We start from the raw sequence: 19,433 nt of genomic DNA on the forward strand, positions 1-19,433 counted from the left end.
GGAGAAAGCATAAGGAAAGAGAACAAACGGAAGTAAAGAAAAAGAAACAACAACATAAGGAGAAAGCATAAGGAAAGAGAACAAACGGAAGTAAAGAAAAAGAAACAACAACATAAGGAGAATGGAAAGTGAGAAATAAAACCTATGGAATGTGGGAAAGAAATAAGTTGAATCTATATGGCGGGAAGATGAACGAAGAGAAAACATTTGACGACAGATGTAGTTAAAATAAAACCACTTATATTTCTTGTTTATTTGTTGTTATTCTTTTGTCAGTGGCTTTATTTTAACTTCCTATCACAGAGGAAAGAGAAAACAACGACCGCTATTACAAGAAGGAAAAAAAATACAATAAAAATGATAGGGGTGCGTGTTTGTGAATTTCGCACAAAGCTACTCGAGGGCTATCTGTGCTAGCCGTCCCTAATTTAGCAGTGTAAGACATTTGGCCAAAGTGTTGTATAAGGTGACGCTCAGATGCAAGCAATAAATACCAAGTACCTATTTCCAGAGACGTCAGAAAATTCACGAAACATGAGTTATAACAAAGGGATCAACCGTATAAAGACATGATATGACAAAAATAAAAAGTTTTATTAATGAATAATTGTATTATTTTTGAGACGCACTGTATAAGTCTGTTTTTTTTTTTTCAATTTCGAGCAAAGCTACACGAGGGCTATCTTCGCTAACCGTCCTTAATTTAGCAGGGTAAGATTGGAGGGAAGGCAGCTAGTCATCACTACCCACCGCCAACTCTTGGGCTACTCTTTGACCAACAAATAGTGGGATTGACCGTCACATTATAACGCCCCCACGGCTGAAATGGCAAGCATGTTTGGTGCGACCGGGATTCGAACCCGCGACCCTCGGATTACGAGTCGAACGCCTTAACACACTTGGCCATTCCGGGCCCCAAAGAGATGTGAAAATGTCAATTGTTCTTATGTTAATTATCACAAATATAATGTTGGGTTACAATATTAAAACATAAAGGGCGAGCATGTTTGGTGCGACCGGGATTCGAACCTGCAACCTTCAGATTACGAGTCCAATGCCTTATCCCACTTGGCCATGCCGGGCCAATAATAAGGGAAAACCAGTGATGTCGAGAAACCCACTTGTTGAGAAATTTATATGCAAAAGCGGCTCGTTTGGGTTGAGAAAATATTTTACATAGAAGAGCGAACAACGTTTCGACCTTCTTCGGTCATCGTCAGGTTGAAAGGTCGAAAGAAGGTCGAAGAAGGTCGAAACGTTGTTCGCTCTTCTATGTAAAATATTCTCAACCCAAACGAGCCGTTTTTGCATATAAATAAGGGAAAACGTAAAATGAAACTCAGACCAGAATCGTCTTCGCTAAGCCACACTTATACTGTATTACATTTCTTATCTCACTAAGAACTTATAAAGTTTATTTGTGTAAAACATTGGACCGGTTACCTTATAATTAATTTAACTTTGTGACTTCTGTTATTGGTGCATTTTTCCGATAGAAAGAACATGATAATGTTGAATCCAGCGAGATTAATCAGATATAAACTTATACGGAATAACGGCGTGATCGAATGCGAGAACCACGAAATGACTGCACGATGAAAGATGCTTGGTTCACCGCTTGCGTAACTTCTGTAATGGTACTCGCGCTTGAAACATACCTTAAAAATATTATTCAAGGGAAAAGACCAAGAGCTGGAATCGTACGTGTACAACACACCAGCTTGACAGTAAGTTGATGACAACTTATGCACCTGACGTATAACTTGTAGGCTGCAAACCCATACATTGCGATTACCTTTCACGTGCTTCACAAAACATGCGCTTTACGTAGCAGTGAGCTGTGTGTGTGTGTGTATGTGTTTCACGCATAAAATTCAGTCAACACTCTGAAGACTATATTAGCAGCGACCGATCTCGTAAAGGGCGAAAGAGTGAAGATGACAGTACCGAAGATTCGTCTGCGGAATACAGTATATTTTTTAACAATTGCTATATTTGGCCAGCCGATATCTACTCTTGCCTTACGTTCCAGGTAAGCACAAAGTTACGTGTAAGAATTAACCAACCAGAGTTTACGACCAATAACATTCGTGATACTTATAAAAGACGGCGAGGCCACACTCATATTTAGTTTTTACCACAGTAACATTTCAGAATCATCCTGTTCAGGCTCGTAACCAAATAACTTCATTCAATAAGACATCTCTACGTAATGTGCTGCAGTGAAACCTAAACCACGGGGGGATAGCCAGAGCTGGTGATTCAAACTGTAAATTCGTGATGACGAGAAACCCATTGTTCTGTACTTTATTTTAATTAAAGTTTTAATACCCATACCAGCCGTCTTGAGAATACGGTTCAAATTGTAACTGGATTTTTGTTTCCGTCAGCTGATTGGTAAGAAATATTGTTATTGATAAAGCAAAGCTTGCTGAACCATGCAAGGTACGTTATTGTAAGCACGTTCTATCTGGTAATAAAACTTCGCATTTTGTAAGCTTCTTGGAGGGTTTGGTAGTTGTACTTATGAAACCCATTACTGAGTATTTAATCATAGCCTAGTTACTTTAAAGTTACATCTGTCTACCAAATAAATGGCTGTAAAGAATCAGGCTTTGCTACTGTAATACTTGCGAAAGGTTAGTGGTAGTTCTCTAGTTTTTTCCTGTAAAACATAAATATAACCAATAGAGTGTTTGAAAACTTATCGTTAGAAGTGTTAAAGTTACACGTGTCAAAAGACCTAATGACGAAAGAATCCCACTATTACGGTACCAACTATTGAACAGTACCTTCACTACCGTTCATTATTCTATTGTATGTACTTTTTTATCTTACGAAACTTGAACTGGTATCGTACACAATAAAGGAGTTGCTATCACTACACGAGCTGATGGATTTGTTCCAAGTTACTTTATATCAATAGTAAGACCTGCACTATCGCGCCCAAAGGATGCCGCATCACGCTGATTGGCTGACAAAGGGGATGATGTCGTCAAGGATTACAACGTCATAGTTCCATCACGTTTAAAGGAAATGAACAGAGAATAATTTCCTTAATTTTAAAGTATTCTGTTTATAAACAGTTTAGGAACTGTATAAGAAATGCTTAAAAGTGTAAAAATGCCACATTTTCGATTAATAAACTATCTTCATAGTTTCTCTTTTTCAAAATAATACAAAATACGTAATATGTGCTATCTATGTGAAACTAACAGAGACATAAGAATAACAGGAGATATAACACATACGATTTTACCAAGGACATGTTGGTAGGCTGTCATGACAGGTGGCCATAACGTAAAAAGTTGTTATCCGAGAACGCGTTTCTAGGCAACCATCACAGCGATGATAGGCCCCCATGATGTCACCCTTTCTAGGGTGATTTAAACTTACAGACATGTAACATGTAGTAGTAAAAATTTATGTAATTGCAATCATATTACACTAAATAATATAATATGTCATTGAAAACACTTGATTGATAATAAAAAGAGAAAGTTAAAATTTGTATATTATCATTTTAGGATAGGAAACTTAATTAACTGATAAGTTAGTGTTAAGCCTTTTTAAGACGAATTATTTATAATTAACTAATAAATCAAGGTTAAGTGTCTCTTTTATGATCATTTAATATAAATGAATTAATTATAAATATTTTAATTAATTAGTGACAAGCAACCTTTTAGGGACGATTTTATTAATTAACTGTCGAATTAATGAATAATTGTATTATTTTTGAGACGCACTGTATAAGTCTGTTTTTGTTTTGTTTTTGGAATTTCGCGCAAAGCTACTCGAGGGCTATCTGCGCTAGCCATCCCTAAGTTAGCAGTGTAAGACTAGAGGGAAGACAGCTAGTCATCACCACCCACCGCCAACGCTTGGGCTACTCTCTTACCAACGAATAGTGGGATTGACCGTCACATTATAACGCTCCCACGGCTGAAAGGGCGAGCATGTTTGGTGCGACCGGGATTCGAACCCGCAACCCTCGGATTACGTGTCGAACGCTGTATAAGTCATGGCGGCCGTGAAACAGGTTTTCTACTTTGTGATGCAATCATCCATTAAGGCCGCCTAGCAACGCATCTCTAACTGGTGGCAAAACTTGGAACTATGATTTTGTCGTCTATGAAATAGTTTTCCATCATAATTACCAATACAAAAATGAATAATTTTTTTAGATAAGTAACGTATTCCATTCTAATTAATAGTTTACTTATTGGTTTCACCCATTTTATTTAGTATTGTTGGTTTGATTTGTGTCAAAAATATAAAATTAAGAATAGTTAATATTAATTTAATATAATATGTACTTTCTATATGCGTTTATTAATATCCAGTTTAGGTACGACAGTTTTTCAATTTAGATTTAACTGGATTAAGTAACTGTTAGGATGACGATAGCTTCTAACAAAGCCGTTAGGCTTGGCATGGCCAGGTGGATAAGACACTCGACTCGTAATCATTAGCTGCCTTCCCTCTAGTCTTACACTGCTAAATTAGGGACGGTTAGCACAGATAGCCCTCGAGTAGCTTTGCGCAAAATTCAAAACAAACAAACAAACAAACAAAACTGTTATAGCGAAATATTGAGCTAATAATGTTATATTCTGGGGATATAGGTCGTGGTTTAATTTACATTTATAGAAATTTCTCATAATAAACTCCAGTTTAAGTTAAACAAAGTTATGGATATGTTTCTATTGAAATAATATAAACGATTGACTACTAACAGGGTATCTCTAAAGTGAACGTTTCTTGACTTAATGTACGTTACTACAATATAAATGTCTGTAAAATGAGATCCTTACATGAGTATTTGATAACACAGTTTCTAAAGGGCCTTACTGGAGTGAACACAAACCGTCTTCTGGCCTACAATAATAAAAAAAGAAAGAAATAATTGAGAGACGTTAATTTATCGAATTCCTTATCTAGGTTTCCAATAAGTTGTTCTAAAAAGTCAAATACTTTAATTATTATTTCTATCGTTCAGGTTTTGTTCAAACACATTGATAGAAGAAATACAATGATTTAGTATTCCGTAAAAGTAACTAAAACGGGTTATTTTGTTACAGCTATTCAAGGAAATAACCTTATAAAATAGGTGTACACTCAGTATATTCTGTAGATGCATAATACTTTTACCAGTGTGAGAGAAGCCACTCCCACTTTTGAACATGTGGTTGAAACTGAAGCTTTTGTGAAATTACAGCGATTAAGAGCTTTGTACGAAAAATCAAACAAACAAAAAACAAGTTTCTGTAAAGAATCTCCAATATTCTATACTTCCTTTTGCTGTAATTATATGTGTTGAGAAAACCGACCAATAATGAATACATGCAGATCATTGATCAAACACCTGGTTAAAAAAATCGAATTATGAACGTTTCATAGTAGTTCGCTACACTAATATGATGCATGCTGCTATAAACATTACCAGAAGTACTGTGACATATCTACTAGTAATTATTCTGAATATGGTACAAACTAGTGTAATTCTGTATAAGTTGTATGTTGGTGAATAGAGAGTAGCGGTAAAGACAAATGGTATTATTCAATTCGGTTTTAAAGTTTGTTCATATGCATACACACACAAATATTAACGTGGTATCGAAAAGGATACTGTGAATAAATATTGCCTTTATTATCAGACGTTCAGTAAAATAGACTATGTATTATCAGACCCTCAGTAAAATGGACTATGTATTATCAGACGTTCAGTAAAATGGACTATGTATTATCAGACCCTCAGTAAAATGGACTATATATTATCAGACGTTCAGTGAAATAGGCTATGTATTATCAGACATCCAGTAAAATGGACTATGTATTATCAGACGTTCAGTAAAATGGACTGCGTGTTATCGAACGTTTAGTAACATGGACTGTGTATTAACGGAGGTTAAATAATCGTTTTGTTATTGTTTGTTTGCATGTAATAGGATATGATCTGTTTAATACGTTTCTTTCGAATCTGGCCCACATATTCTTATTGTTTATGTACTTTACCATTCTATATGCCGTCGAAGTAATAACCAAAATGTTTAAGATAACGTTAATATTGAATACTATGCCAGACATGAAGAGTTATGAGAACTAATAGTGGCTCAATGTTTCTCGTACTGTATGTTTGTTTGTTGTATAGCGCAGAGCAACACATTGAACTATCTGTGCCAAGCCCAACAATACTCAAATTTAGCGTTATAACCTTTCAGACTTGTCCCCGAGTCACTAGAGGGTACATGGTTTGTGTAATACTAAAAGTATAAATGCTTTTATGAAAAACAATGCTTTGTTTTGTTTCTGTTATAGTTTTCGATTAGGTTACCATTTGCTCTATTGTGTTATTTATCAAATGAAATTAACGGAACGTTCTAGAAATCTCGTGTTGAGTTGTTTTTTTCCCTATATGTTATATTTTTGTACTTGAGGTGTTGTTGTTGCGAATATTGACCTTTATTCACCACTAGACTAGAAGCGCAAGAAACCATTTCACCACAAAAATTATCAATTTCACTCTTTTTCACACATGTAACTGGTAGTTTTGATACCACTTACTGGCGTTAGTGTTAACCGAACCTCAACACGTTTACAATGTAAACAGATTTACACACGAAGACGTTAGCTATGTAATATTAATAGAGAATGCTTTTGAGTGTGTTTTTATTTTCTTATTATTTTATGAAAACTCGAAAAGTATTTCCATTACGAGTAAAATACAATTCTGTTTTCAAATTGGGAACTTGCGTTCAGATTTCGTTCTTATTGAATCATCATAATAAAGGTAACATGTTTTCACGCTTCTGTGAAGCTTGGAATTCACCTTCTTTAAGTATTGTTTAATGGTGAATAGTAAAGAAAGAGACGACTTAGCTAAACTTTAATAAATTATACATAACAGAGACATTGTCAACATAAGAAGTTGTTTAGTTATAATTCTTTTCAGGGTTTATTTTGAGTTTACTAGAATTCATATGGAAGTAGTTGGGGTATATTCGTTGGGCGTCCAAAGTATAGCTTCTTACGCTGATTGGTTGCTTCAGATGAGGAGGGCAGTGATAAGAGATATATATATGCAAAAATGGGTCGTTAGGGGCTGAGAAAATATTTTACATAGAAGAGCGAACAACGATGACCGAAGAAGGTCGAAATTGTTCGCTCTTCTATGTAAAATATTTTCTCAACCCAAACGAGCTGTTTTTACATATATATTTCTCTACAAGTGGGTTTTCTCGACATCACTGAGTGATAAGAGATAGCTTGAGACAAAGAGATCACATGACTTCCTAGTCCAACGAAGTGGTACCAGCAGGCGTGTCACTCAGGTCATCATAGTTCTTGATGTCATAAGTCCATACTGTGCCACCAGGTGTCGATTTACCAGGGGGCTAAAGTGAAGGACAATGAAGTAATCTCTGAAGAACTTGCAAATGGTTCAGAAGATGTTGTGGGTCAACAGGTACTAAACATGCCTTAGTATCATCAACTTTATAATTTACAATTCAATAATATATCCAAACTTTATAATGTATATCTCATCTAATTTGCATAATATATCCAAACTTTATAATGTATATCTCATCTAATTTGCATAATATATATTTTTTGATAAATACACGGTTATCTTATAAATATTTAGTCGTTTTTTTTCTTCTCATTTTATGGGTCTAATTCTTCCATGCCATTACAGAATGTAAATGTTAACACTATGGTAATGCTTTCCTGATCTCTGTTGACAACTGAATAAACTAGGGTTACAATACTTATCATTCTTTAGAATTCCAATACACTTGTACCCAGGGGATGCCTTAATGGTTCTGCTTAAATGAACATACTGATCAAATTGAGAGTATGAAATAACTAAAATATAGAAAGAAGTTAACATATGGTGTTGGTATGTGCTAGAATAATTCTGTTTAATAACACTTCTCAGCTAAAACTTGATAGAAACTTTATATATTAAGTTTTGTTGTCATGGCACGGCCGAAAAACGTATGGAAGAATTGTCAGTAGAGCAGAGAGTTTGCTTAACAGCTTTACGTGATGCTGATTGGATCTCCGACCAATTGCTGAAGACCATCAAGTTCACACTAGATCGTGGGACTGTGATAAGTAAATTTGAAAATGGGAAAGGAAAAGGCAGAACACCTGAACTCAATTATATTGATGTTAAGTATCTTTGTTTATGTAGTCTTTGGGACAGAAGGAAGATTGCCACTGATCGCAAGCATGAGATAATCGACCATGTACCAAATGACAGAAAGGTGCCCAGGTCTACAGTATCATGAACATTCAATGAGAATGGAATATTTGGTCATGTAACAGTTAAAAATACTTTACTTCGATCTCCAAGTATTGTCAAGAGACTGAAATTTGCTAAAAAGTTAAAAAAATGTAGTTTTGATTATTGTAAAAGTGTGTTATGGATGGCTGAGTCCAAATGTGACATATATGGCTCAAAATGTAGGTTATATGTCTGGTGGAAGAAAGATGAAAAATACTTACCTCAATGCATAGCATCTTCGATGAAACATGGGGAACGCAGTGTGATGGTTTGGGAGTGTTTGTTTCTGTTGAGGTGACAGGAGGTATTTGCAAGAATGGATGGTGTGTGTGTGTGTTTGTGCTTTACTTATAGCAAAGCCACATCGGGCTATATGTTGAGCCCACCGATTGGAATCGAACCCCTGATTTTAGCGTTGCAACTCCGTAGACTTAGTGATTTATTTTGGGGGGGGGGAATGGATGGAATAATGGACCCCAGCACAAATACCATCAGTTATCAGTCCATCATGGTATACCTAGTGGTTTGCATACAATTGGTAACAGATTTCACTACCAAGAAGATAATGACCCCAAACCTTCATACAACCTATGCAGAAATTACTTAGCTAAGAAAGACGTTGTTGGAGTGACTGAATGATGCAATAGCTCACACAGAGCACTGATCTCAACCCAATTCAGAAGATATGAAAAATAATAGATAAAAACTTGAAAAATCAAAAGTTACTTCCAAAGTAATTTTATGGGAGTGTATCAGAGACATTTGGAGTAAAATATGAAATGACACATTGATTAAATATATTGCTTCGACAGTGACTGAAAGACCACCTAAAGTTAGTAAAGCAAAACTGATACACAAAATATTAACTGTTTGCTGAACTCAAGCACTTTCACTGAGTTTCTGTTGATTCACTTATGATATACCTTCCATTGTTCTTTGAAAGTGGCCTGAAATCCAATTTTTGATTCTCTCCTAACATTTTAGCACAGTACGGTGGGTAGAGTTTGAACATTCTATGTTGAAAAGTAAACAATATTTGATGCTGGGATTAAACAGACTGTAAGCATGAGTATACGGATGAAATTTATATTTAAATATTTAAAGTTAAAACGAAAAACAGTATAATTAAACATATAATACTAAATGTATTACAATGTAACTAATTCTTGATATGTTAAGATTTGTTTTCACATATCGTGAGACAAGTGAGCTACGATGTCTATTTCGAATGGGAAAATATAGACAATATCTAAGTCTCACAAAAGTACTATATTTAACTCTAGCACGAACATTATAATTACAAGTCAAGTCATAAATAATCTTGCTATAATCATTACAAGGGTTATCCAATTACTTGGAGTTTTAATTTTTGTGTCCATTCTCATTATTGTGTCCTTGCATGGCTTCATCGTTAAGATGTTCGACTTGAAACCTGTGGGTCTCAGGTTCGAGTTCAAAATATATTAATTGTGGGGGCTTTATAATATGACTTTCTCTCCTGTTATTTATTGATAAAATACTAGCCCAAGAGTTGGCAGTGAGGGGTGTTAACTATTTGCCTTCCCTCTAGTCTATCACTGCTAGATTAGGGAGGGCTAGCATATCTATACTTTGAGTAACTTTGTATAAAATTAAAAACAAACTAAACTAAATCCAGTGTAGGTTAGTAAGTTGATTCATTAGCTTTTGTTAGTAAAGGTACGTTTAACTGTGATATATGTCACGTGCCACTGGATTAACTTAGTTAAGGATAAAATGTACTTTAGATTTATATATGATAAACAGTAAATATAATTGTTATTTTCAACTGTATGGTGTGTCAGAATGTTATAATTACAATATGTCTCATCATTTCTAGTGATTTGAATTGTCTCAGTTGGTAAGTGTTACTGTCATAAATTATTATAATAGAAAATCTGAAATAGTAACTGAGAAATTCTGTTTTATTGAAATGTTTATGTTAATAAAAAGTACAAGTTTTACCATGTTTAACTGGAACAAAATAAATAAACAATCAAGTTTATTAGCTAGGTGGTAAAAGTAGACATAAGATTGAAAACTGGGCTATATTATTCCATATATAGATTCATAATGTAAGAACATATGTAAACAATAAAGTCAAACTACTAAACTATACTTGGTAAAACATACGTTATATATGTAAAGTTTAAATAACGTACTTGTAAGACTATAAGAAACAGTCATTTTGATAATTACCTAGACTTGTTAGTGTAAGTATGATGTAGCATCGAACTGTACAGCATTACAATTAATGTAACGAGCATTAACTAAATAAGAGTTTGAATGTTTGACTTATAAAATAGTTCTTTTCAGGACTACATATCTCTAAGATAAGCTAATGCAAATATACAAATATGTTATGAAAATTAGATGAAATATTAATTTATAGCATTTGGTTATTATGAGAGTGAAATTTGTAAAACTAATGACGTAATCACATTGAAGCATGTTGACTTCTGTTAATCCTCATCGTCCTCTGGTGGTTTACTCATGATTCATCTGCGCACTCGTCATTTCTCACATCCACATTTTAGTAATATATTTCATCTCAGCCAACCAGCAACTTGCCTCTTGTAATAAATTCTTTAAAGCCCTAGTATTTAACTCTACTGCTCTTTTTATCGTATGAGGCAGCCAATCAGCGAGAGGCGGCATCTCTTTGACGCTTAAGAGGCATTCCAACTACCAAGGGACCTGCAATCACGCGAAATATTAATATAAAATGTATGGAATTCATATGTCACGCAAAGAAACGATTCAATAGAAATTTAAAATTTAGTTTTTTTGTATAAAAATTAATATTAATAAAACAGGGAGTCATGTAAGATAAAATTCAATAAAACAGGGAGTCATGTAAAATAAAATTCTTTGGTGAAGAACTTTGAACGAATGCTTTTCCTTCATGTCTTGAGTATGTTTTGAAAAACTCGTTTTCTGTTTTCCACTTTTCTGTCTGGCAAAACCACATGATCTATGTTAAGACTAAGTTATAGAAAGCTATTTTCTTTATTTTGATACACACAAACACACATACATAAATGAGAACAGAGAACCCTCACAGAACACTGTTAAATACTGTATTTACTTACATTACGTAAAGAAATGATTTTGATTTACCCTTTACTTGTCCAATAAACATTTCACTATATATGTAAACAAAGAACCTTTCAAAATTTTTCAATTTTTTAAAAAATTTCGTTACTATAGGCAAAACTTTTATTCCTTTTAATGTCCAAAAATGATCTTCTTAATGTCCCCCTGAGAGTTTCCTCATGCATTGAACGAGTATTTCAGGTAAATATCCAATAAAATCAGAAGGGAATATTCAAGTTTAACCCTACTATTAAACAAGGCAGAAGAATTGTCGGAAGGGCTATTGATACTTTTGTGTTTATGAAAAAATTAAACTGGCTTACAATTACGATTTTATTTGATGTTAAAGAAACGTGATGTTTTTGTCATCAATATTAAATCTCGGCCATCTTCAGTTAAACTAGCTTACAACAATGATTTTATTTGACACCAAAGAAACGTGATGTTTTTATTATCAATATTAAAACACGTCCGTTTTAGATGCTAAAACAGGTGTAAACAGAATGATAACACCACCAATTTTATATTTAGTTAAAAGCCATGAAACGCTTTAGTTAAGAAACCTGGATGAAAATGGTTTTGTAATATTTTATATATATATATTGTTTTTATACCAATCTTCAGTGCAAATGTTCTTTTTTTCCAGAAGTGTCATAAAATACGAAGGTCGTTTGCTATTTATTAATTATCTCATTTTTTTGGTCTTAAAACGTGAAACTCCCAATTTGTCTTCATTTAAACTGTGACCACATTAACTCGAGACTTAAACTTTACAGCTGAACTTGGCAGGCAGAATGTTTTTTTTAGTTTTATTTAAGTTCTTTGTATGTATTTAAAGATAAATGTTTTGTTTAACTTCAATTAAAGTGATTTTAATTCAATGCTGATGTCTTACATATTGTATGAGTTCAAGTAATTATTTCTCTAATCACAGAACTTATATTTATGAAATTTATTTTGGGGATTTATGCACAAATAAACTACATTATTGTTCTTTACTTTTTTGTTTTAAATTATAAAACGTAGCTAGTTTTAAAACATAAAATTGACCGAACTCAAATAATAAAGTAAATAGTATTCAGTGTAATAAACGTTTCGTTAACACAAATACGTTAAACGTTTGTTATAGTTATTTTATTGCTACGAATGTTTTAAGTAAAGGAACTTTCGAAGTTTTCTCTTTCAGTCTGTTTAAACTGTGCTCCTTTTTTTGTATAATGTTATATTGAGGTAATAGACATGAATATAAGGTAACATTATGTAATCCTTACATGTTGGGTTTTTAAACTATTTTTAGACTGGAGTCCTTACAGAGCACAATGAGCGGCCACAGAAGCTGGTACAATTGAATTAATACATCCTATACACGAATGTTAAGAACCAACATTTTTTTAAATATATATATATATATTTATTTATCTTTTAAAACCACATTAAGTGATTGCTTAGAAGTTTAATTACTAAGACTTTCATTAGCACATAACTTATTTACGTCACGTGCACCTCAATTGATCAGTTCAGTTCTGCTTCTTGAGAATAGTAAGATTAAGTTATTGCATAGCTATATCGAATAAGTGTCGAGTTTTTGTCTGTCATTTATACAACCACGAATATTTTACATTCATATATTCTTAAATAACGAACATTTTACTTACCAGATGCTACATAAAACGACGTATTTACACTACTTTAAATAAGTTTATCCTTCATTCGGGTTTATGTTCATGTTCTATTTACACTACTTATTTCGAGTTGAGAATTTAAGGACATGTGTTTATTAACATGTGTTTGTTTTTTAATATTGAGGATTTATGTAACTATTTTTTGTTTCAACTAATTTATATCAGCCTGTTCTTTACTGATAAAGTATGTACACACGCATACACTGCTTTGGAGACGTTTACTTTCAATTGAGGGTTTATGTACACGCGACTAATGTTTGTTTTTTTTCTAAAGCGAAACTTTGACAACTTGAAAAGATGAGATCATAGAAGTTAGTTTTTGTTCATTCTTTGGAACAGACTTATGAATTAATTAATTTATTAGATCTATTCAGACACTAAATTTAAAATAGGTGAAGAAAATGTATGCGATGAATGGAGGCTCCAATAAGGTATGAATACACGTCTGACGATTTTGTAGAACCTCAAATTATATGGCAGTTTTTCCTCTGTTAAATATCTTGTTTGTAAACTAGGTCTTATAATATGAGTATTTGAATGCTGTATGATATTAGTTTCTTGTTAAGATTGTTATTAAGTTTCAGCTGACATTGATCAAGCATCTGTTTTGTACTTGGAACGTTATTAATGGAAAAGATCGAATGTCGTTAAAACCTGAAATTTAAAGGGAGAATGAAAGCGACGTCACGTGATAAAATATCACATTTTCTGAGTTTGTCGTAACTATATGAGAGTAACTTTGTGTTTGTACACGTATGACGTTCTAGTCGCTAAGCCTTTTTTTGAGTTCAAGGAGTAATATTTTGAAAAAATTATTTACAAGTGAAACATTTTCACTCAAACTAGCTGTTTAGAATACTATTTAAAAAAAATGCTTAAATACGTTAACATTCTAGAGGCATAAAGTCATGGATAATTAACAAAATATTTGCATTTTTTTATTATCCAAACACCTTAAACAGTGACATTAAATAACATATACGTTGACTATTTACAACGACCAAAAATTAAGAAATCCGTTTTCCATATGCCCTAATATTACACTAGTATTTCCATTTATATGGTTTACTTTAGTGGTAGCTATCGGTAAACAAACAACAACAAACTATTAAACATCAGGTTTCTCAGAATCTTTATAAATAACTTATTACCAACGAAGGAATGTTTATGTTAGTGTAAAATAGCCGTACTTATTAGCGTATGCTCACGTCACTAAGCTTTCGGTTTCAGTACACTACATCGTCAACAAGACAGTTTTAGGCCTCCGTTTGTTAATGAGCCACGTGCGCAGTCATCTCTGTACAGCCAAGAAAAAATATATTAGGAAATTTTACGGTGCACTAAAAACGAGTCACTTGTGAATAAATAAAACGAGTCACTTGTGAATAAATAAAAACGAGTCACTTGTGAATAAATAAAAACGAGTCACTTGTGAATAAATAAACGCTCGCGCTGAAAGAAAATTTAATGGTTACCTTTGTAAATCGTAAAGCTTTCGTCATGCAATTCACAGAGAAAATTAAAAGGTATATTTAAATATGCATTGATGTTCTGTTCACAATAAATAATATATAACGTACATCAGTGGTATTAAGCTGACTGGCGTATACCTGGAAACTCTGTTCAACAAATAGGACAGACAATAGGATTTGGCAATCCAAGGATTTCGTTTTAATCAAAATCTTTATTTCGTTGTTCGTTTACTGTGATTTGGCATGATGTCTTGTCCAAGTGACCTGATGACGGGGGTTAATTCTGGTTAATACCTGTTTGTAGAAAACCCTTCTTTCAAAATAACCTTCTTTATTGAGTCTCCTATTCAAATACTTTATGGATACCATGAAATAAATGTGTTCATTCTGTTCTTACTGCAAAGTCATGCAGAAATTTATTGACGTGATCAAAACATGGTAATCTCGAACAGTGGTTTTTTTTTCGGCCTCTACCAGTAGACTTTCCTGGAACAACTATTCCTGTAGTCCAAAGTGTTGTGTCTCAATTTCTATCAATTTAATTTTGCAATACTGTTCTGGTAATGTCAGTTTTTGTTATACAAGTTCTGGACAGTCGAACAATTTGACGCTTCAAAGCTTTTGGTATGACTCTAGGCCAAGTAAAAGGGAACTGTTTGAAAAAAGTGTTGACCTCTTTAGAAAAAGATTATATCAAAACTATGTCCTTTTACATAAAAAAAGTATTATGTGTGTTTTAACACAACAGAATATATTTGTCAAATCATACGCTACCCTTTCCGTTATCACTCAGGTAACAATATCAATATATTAGAACAGAGACTGTATTTTGGTTAGTAACATGTATCAAAACTCTTTACTTTATACGCCATTTAGAGAACAAATTATCTGGTATTTCCTATAAAGGTTTTCTATACAAATAGTTTAAGTTCTGAGGAATGCAAACCATGTTCAATGTTTACTCTTTGTACCATCGAAGAACATTTCGAAACATGTTTAAGAAATATGGAAGAAAAACGTTTAAGTTCCATCTATTTTAATCGATCTCAAACTAAAAATCTACGTAGCTAAATTGTTTAAAATCCTATTATTAGAACCGAAACAATTTTTAAGGAATTTAACTTCTTTGGCTTAGCTTCATGAGATTCTCGAACATCGGATCAGAATGTTTTAAATGAACTTCACGAGGAATGAAAGGGAAATTCAAAACCCATTTCATTGATATTTGGATTATTATATCATCCTAAAGGAAGTAAAGGGTGCAGTTGATTTAAACTAGTTTCAGTTAAATACGTCTAATTAAAAGTCCATTACTGTTCACAGTAATTTATACCATTAGTCACGATGATAGAGGTTTAGTTTGGTTTGTTTTGAATTCCGAGCAAAGCTACACTGTATCTCTAATATTGTCATCGCTGTACTCTGGTAAGACAAAACTGTATCTTAAATGCTATCATCGCTGTAGTCTGGTAAGACAAAACTGTATCTCTAATACTATCATCGCTGTAGTCTGGTAAGACAAAACTGTATCTCAAATGCTATCATCGCTGTAGTCTGGTAAGACAAAACTGTATCTCTAATACTATCATCGCTGTAGTCTGGTAAGACAAAACTGTATCTCTAATACTATCATCGCTGTAGTCTGCTAAGACAAAACTGTATCTCAAATGCTATCATCGCTGTTGTCTGGTAAGACAAAAATGTATCTCTAATACTATCATCGCTGTAGTCTGGTAAGACAAAACTGTATCTCAAATGCTATCATCGCTGTAGTCTGGTAAGACAAAACTGTATCTTAAATGCTATCATCGCTGTAGTCTGGTAAGACAAAACTGTATCTCTAATACTATCATCGCTGTAGTCTGGTAAGACAAAACTGTATCTCAAATGCTATCATCGCTGTAGTCTGGTAAGACAAAACTGTATCTTAAATGCTATCATCGCTGTAGTCTAGTAAGACAAAACTGTATCTCTAATACTATCATCGCTGTAGTCTGGTAAGAGAAAACTGTATCTTTAATACTATCATCGCTGTAGTCTGGTAAGAGAAAACTGTATCTCTAATACTATCATCGCTGTAGTCTGGTAAGACAAAACTGTATCTTTAATACTATCATCGCTGTAGTCTGGTAAGACAAAACTGTATCTCTAATACTATCATCGCTGTAGTCTGGTAAGAGAAAACTGTATCTCTAATACTATCATCGCTGTAGTCTGGAAAGACAAAACTGTATCTTTAATACTATCATCGCTGTAGTCTAGTAAGACAAAACTGTATCTCTAATACTATCATCGCTGTAGTCTAGTAAGACAAAACTGTATCTTTAATACTATCATCGCTGTAGTCTGGTAAGAGAAAACTGTATCTTTAATACTATCATCGCTGTAGTCTGGTAAGAGAAAACTGTATCTCTAATACTATCATCGCTGTAGTCTGGTAAGACAAAACTGTATCTCAAATGTTATCATCGCTGTAGTCTGGTAAGACAAAACTGTATCTTTAATACTATCATCGCTGTAGTCTGGTAAGACAAAACTGTATCTTTAATACTATCATCGCTGCAGTCTGGTAAGAGAAAACTGTATCTCTAATACTATCATCGCTGTAGTCTGGTAAGACAAAACTGTATCTTTAATACTATCATCGCTGTAGTCTGGTAAGACAAAACTGTATCTCAAATGCTATCATCGCTGTAGTCTGGTAAGAGAAAACTGTATCTCAAATGTTATCATCGCTGTAGTCTGGTAAGACAAAACTGTATCTTTAATACTATCATCGCTGTAGTCTGGTAAGACAAAACTGTATCTCTAATACTACCATCGCTGTAGTCTGGTAAGAGAAAACTGTATCTCTAATACTACCATCGCTGTAGTCTGGTAAGACAAAACTGTATCTCTAATACTACCATCGCTGTAGTCTGGTAAGACAAAAACTGTATCTTTAATACTATCATCGCTGTAGTCTGGTAAGACAAAACTGTATCTCTAATACTACCATCGCTGTAGTCTGGTAAGACAAAACTGTATCTCTAATACTATCATCGCTGTAGTCTGGTAAGAGAAAACTGTATCTCTAATACTATCATCGCTGTAGTCTGGTAAGACAAAACTGTATCTCTAATACTATCATCGCTGTAGTCTGGTAAGACAAAACTGTTTTTACTATTGTCATTATTTTAGCCTAGCAATAGAAATGGATGTTTTAAACATAGTCTATCGAGAAGAAACTGTGTCTTATATTGTATTCTAGCAGGACTAAGATGTTTCTCAAACACTGTTTTTGTCAAATAGTTACATGTCTTGTCTCAATTGATGAACTTTGGGCAGTAAATTTCATAAAACGCATGTGTTTTTTATTGTATTCTGTGTGTTTTATTAAGATATTTACAGATTTAAAGGAGAAGTTTTATGTCACTTGAATAGCTAAAGGGCTATTTGACGATGCCTGTTCAGCCTATAACTTTTCATACTAGAATGATGCATTTGAAAGCACAGTTTTGAAAGAGCTTTGTGTTAATAAGAGAAAATTTTGGTTGTTTGTGTTGAATTTTGCACAAAGCTACTCGAGGTCTATCTGTGCTAACCGTCCCTGATTTAACAGTGCAAGACTAGAGGGAAGGCAGCTAGTCATCACCCCCCACCGCCAATTCTTGGGCTACTCTTTTACCAACGAATAGTGGGATTGACCGTCAGATTATAACGCCCCCACGGCTGAAAGGGCGAGCATGTTTGACGTGATGGGAATTTTAACCCGCGACCCTGAGATTACGAGTCGAATGCCTTAACCCACCTGGTCATGCGGGGCCTCAGAAAAATTTTTAATAAGAAAAAACTGTTTATACAATCTGAGTAGTGATATCCTAGCAAAGCAACACGAGTGTAGCTTAGAGTAAAAAACAACAACAAGTACAAACAGAACCGACATAACAGTGTTTTGAAACAATTTGTTCCGATAAATCGTTCACTAACATTCACCGTTTCAAAATCAGCAAGCCGCTCATCATTTTATTAAGTGACAGTTGAGGGCTTATTAGGTTATTCTTACTTCAATGCACGGAATGAGCAGGTAATTAAGGAACTCGACTCGTAATCCGAGGGTCACGGGTTCGAATCCCTATCACACCAAACATGTTTGCCCTTTCAGCTGTGAGAGCGTTATAATGTAACGGTGAAGTCCACTATTCGTTGCTAAAAGCGTAGCCCAAGAGTTGGCGGTGGGTGGTGATGACTAGCTGCCTTCCCTCTAGTCTTACACTGCTAAATTAGGGACGACCAACGCAGATAGCCCTTGTGTAGCTTTGCGCGAAATTCAGAACGAACCAAAGTTATTTTAATGTTTATAAATTAATAACAGATACGTTAATGTGAGAGTAGGACAAGAACTATCGATATACGCCGCGTGGAATTCGCTTGAAATTAAGTAATTCTATGAAGCTTTTTATGAGTAATCTGAAACACGCCTAAGAAAAAAAAAATGTATTCTGAATAATGTAGCGTTTTCTGCTGGTCTTAGAATGGATGAAATTACTACCTGAACCAAAAAATATGACACAAACGACATAAAGGCTCTTTCGTTTTTGATAGAATTTGGGCACTCGAAGTTCAAGTGAAAAATAATTTATGAACTCAACTTCGTTACAAACGCTTTACTTTGTCTTGGTATGCATATAGTATTCTTAATCATAAAATCGATGGCAGTGTACAGTGAGTATTCCAGTGGGTCGGCGGTTAGTTTGGGGATCTACTACCCTAAAATCTAGGACTCGATTCTCCGCTGTTGACAGAGTGCAGATTGTCTGTGGTGTGTCTATAAACAATGACAACAACGGTATACAACATTTAGTACTGTGTTTGCTCTGTAATAAATGTTTG

At 33.9% G+C, this 19,433-nt stretch overlaps 1 protein-coding gene across 3 annotated transcripts in view; it reads left to right on the forward strand.

Annotated features, from left to right (window-relative positions):
* The first annotated feature begins 1,793 nt into the window (after nt 1-1,793).
* LOC143249838 (glycine receptor subunit alpha-2-like) overlaps nt 1,794-19,433 on the forward strand; it is a 57,625-nt gene continuing 39,985 nt past the window's right edge. The window contains exon 1 of one of the 3 annotated variants that reach the window (XM_076500382.1): nt 1,794-2,032. Coding sequence is in view for 1 of the 3 variants with exons in the window: in XM_076500381.1 (XP_076356496.1) it covers nt 1,938-2,032 (95 nt within the window). In the remaining 2 variants the exon portion in view is untranslated. Of the gene's footprint in view, nt 2,033-2,081; nt 2,398-19,433 lie in introns of those variants that run through there. The other 2 variants (XM_076500381.1, XM_076500383.1) reach the window with 2 other exon arrangements.

This window comes from Tachypleus tridentatus, chromosome 4 (genome assembly GCF_004210375.1).
Source record: "Tachypleus tridentatus isolate NWPU-2018 chromosome 4, ASM421037v1, whole genome shotgun sequence".
Lineage (NCBI taxonomy): Eukaryota > Metazoa > Arthropoda > Merostomata > Xiphosura > Limulidae > Tachypleus > Tachypleus tridentatus.